This window comes from Cyprinodon variegatus, unplaced genomic scaffold (assembly GCF_000732505.1).
Source record: "Cyprinodon variegatus isolate N-32 unplaced genomic scaffold, C_variegatus-1.0 Scaffold1072, whole genome shotgun sequence".
Lineage (NCBI taxonomy): Eukaryota > Metazoa > Chordata > Actinopteri > Cyprinodontiformes > Cyprinodontidae > Cyprinodon > Cyprinodon variegatus.
Genome location: NW_015151525.1, coordinates 67,027 through 67,703, shown reverse-complemented (window position 1 = coordinate 67,703; position 677 = coordinate 67,027). Strand labels below are relative to the sequence as shown.

Below are 677 nucleotides of genomic sequence, written 5' to 3'. Positions count from 1 at the left end.
GGATAGAGGAGAGGAGAAGAGAATAGCTGGAAACACCTGATCATGTCTTTTGTTCTTGCAGTTGGAGATCTGTACATCAGCATTGCAAAGAACCTCAGGAGTGACGTGTACGCCCAGACTTGGGGCTGCCAGCGGGACCGCACGGAGGACTACTGTCCCAGAGAAGACTTTAAAGTCACCAACGTCGAAGAGTTATCTATCAGTTCTCTTGGAGCATGGAAGCCTACGGCAGACCATTCCAAGTGGTGTGTAGCTGTGGATCAGAACAAACACTGGACCTGCATCGCTGATGTGAACAGGGCCATAAGTCAGTTCAAGCGTTTCGGAGGCGCACTCTGCATCAACGATCAGCGGGTTCACAATGAGTTTCGGGCTTTCACTAGACTTCCTACCTGTCGGAAGCGTCCTTACCCCCTACCACCTGAATGTGGTTCAATCTCTGATGATGGCAGTTTACATTTTTTAAGTGGTTAAATCAACACGGCTATAACTTCCTGCTCTGTAGACCTTTAAATGGGGAAAACATGGATTAAACTGAGCAGAATTGATTCATTGAATTTGCTAAATACCTGTTGCTTTTTTCTTAGTGAAGTGTTGTTGCAAAAGGTCAGATGTTGTAAGAGTTGCTGTGTTCTGAAGTTAACCCCTGTGTCTCTGTGAGGAATGAAAAAAGTTGC

At 45.9% G+C, this 677-nt stretch overlaps 1 protein-coding gene across 1 annotated transcript in view; it reads left to right on the top strand.

Annotated features, from left to right (window-relative positions):
• LOC107101268 (deoxyribonuclease-2-beta-like) overlaps positions 1 to 475 on the top strand; it is an 18,971-nt gene extending 18,496 nt beyond the window's left edge. The window contains exon 7 of the mRNA XM_015400120.1: positions 62 to 475. Within this exon, the coding sequence (XP_015255606.1) occupies positions 62 to 474 (413 nt within the window). The 3' untranslated portion in view covers position 475. The remainder of the gene's footprint in view (positions 1 to 61) is intronic.
• The last annotated feature ends 202 nt before the right edge of the window (positions 476 to 677 follow it).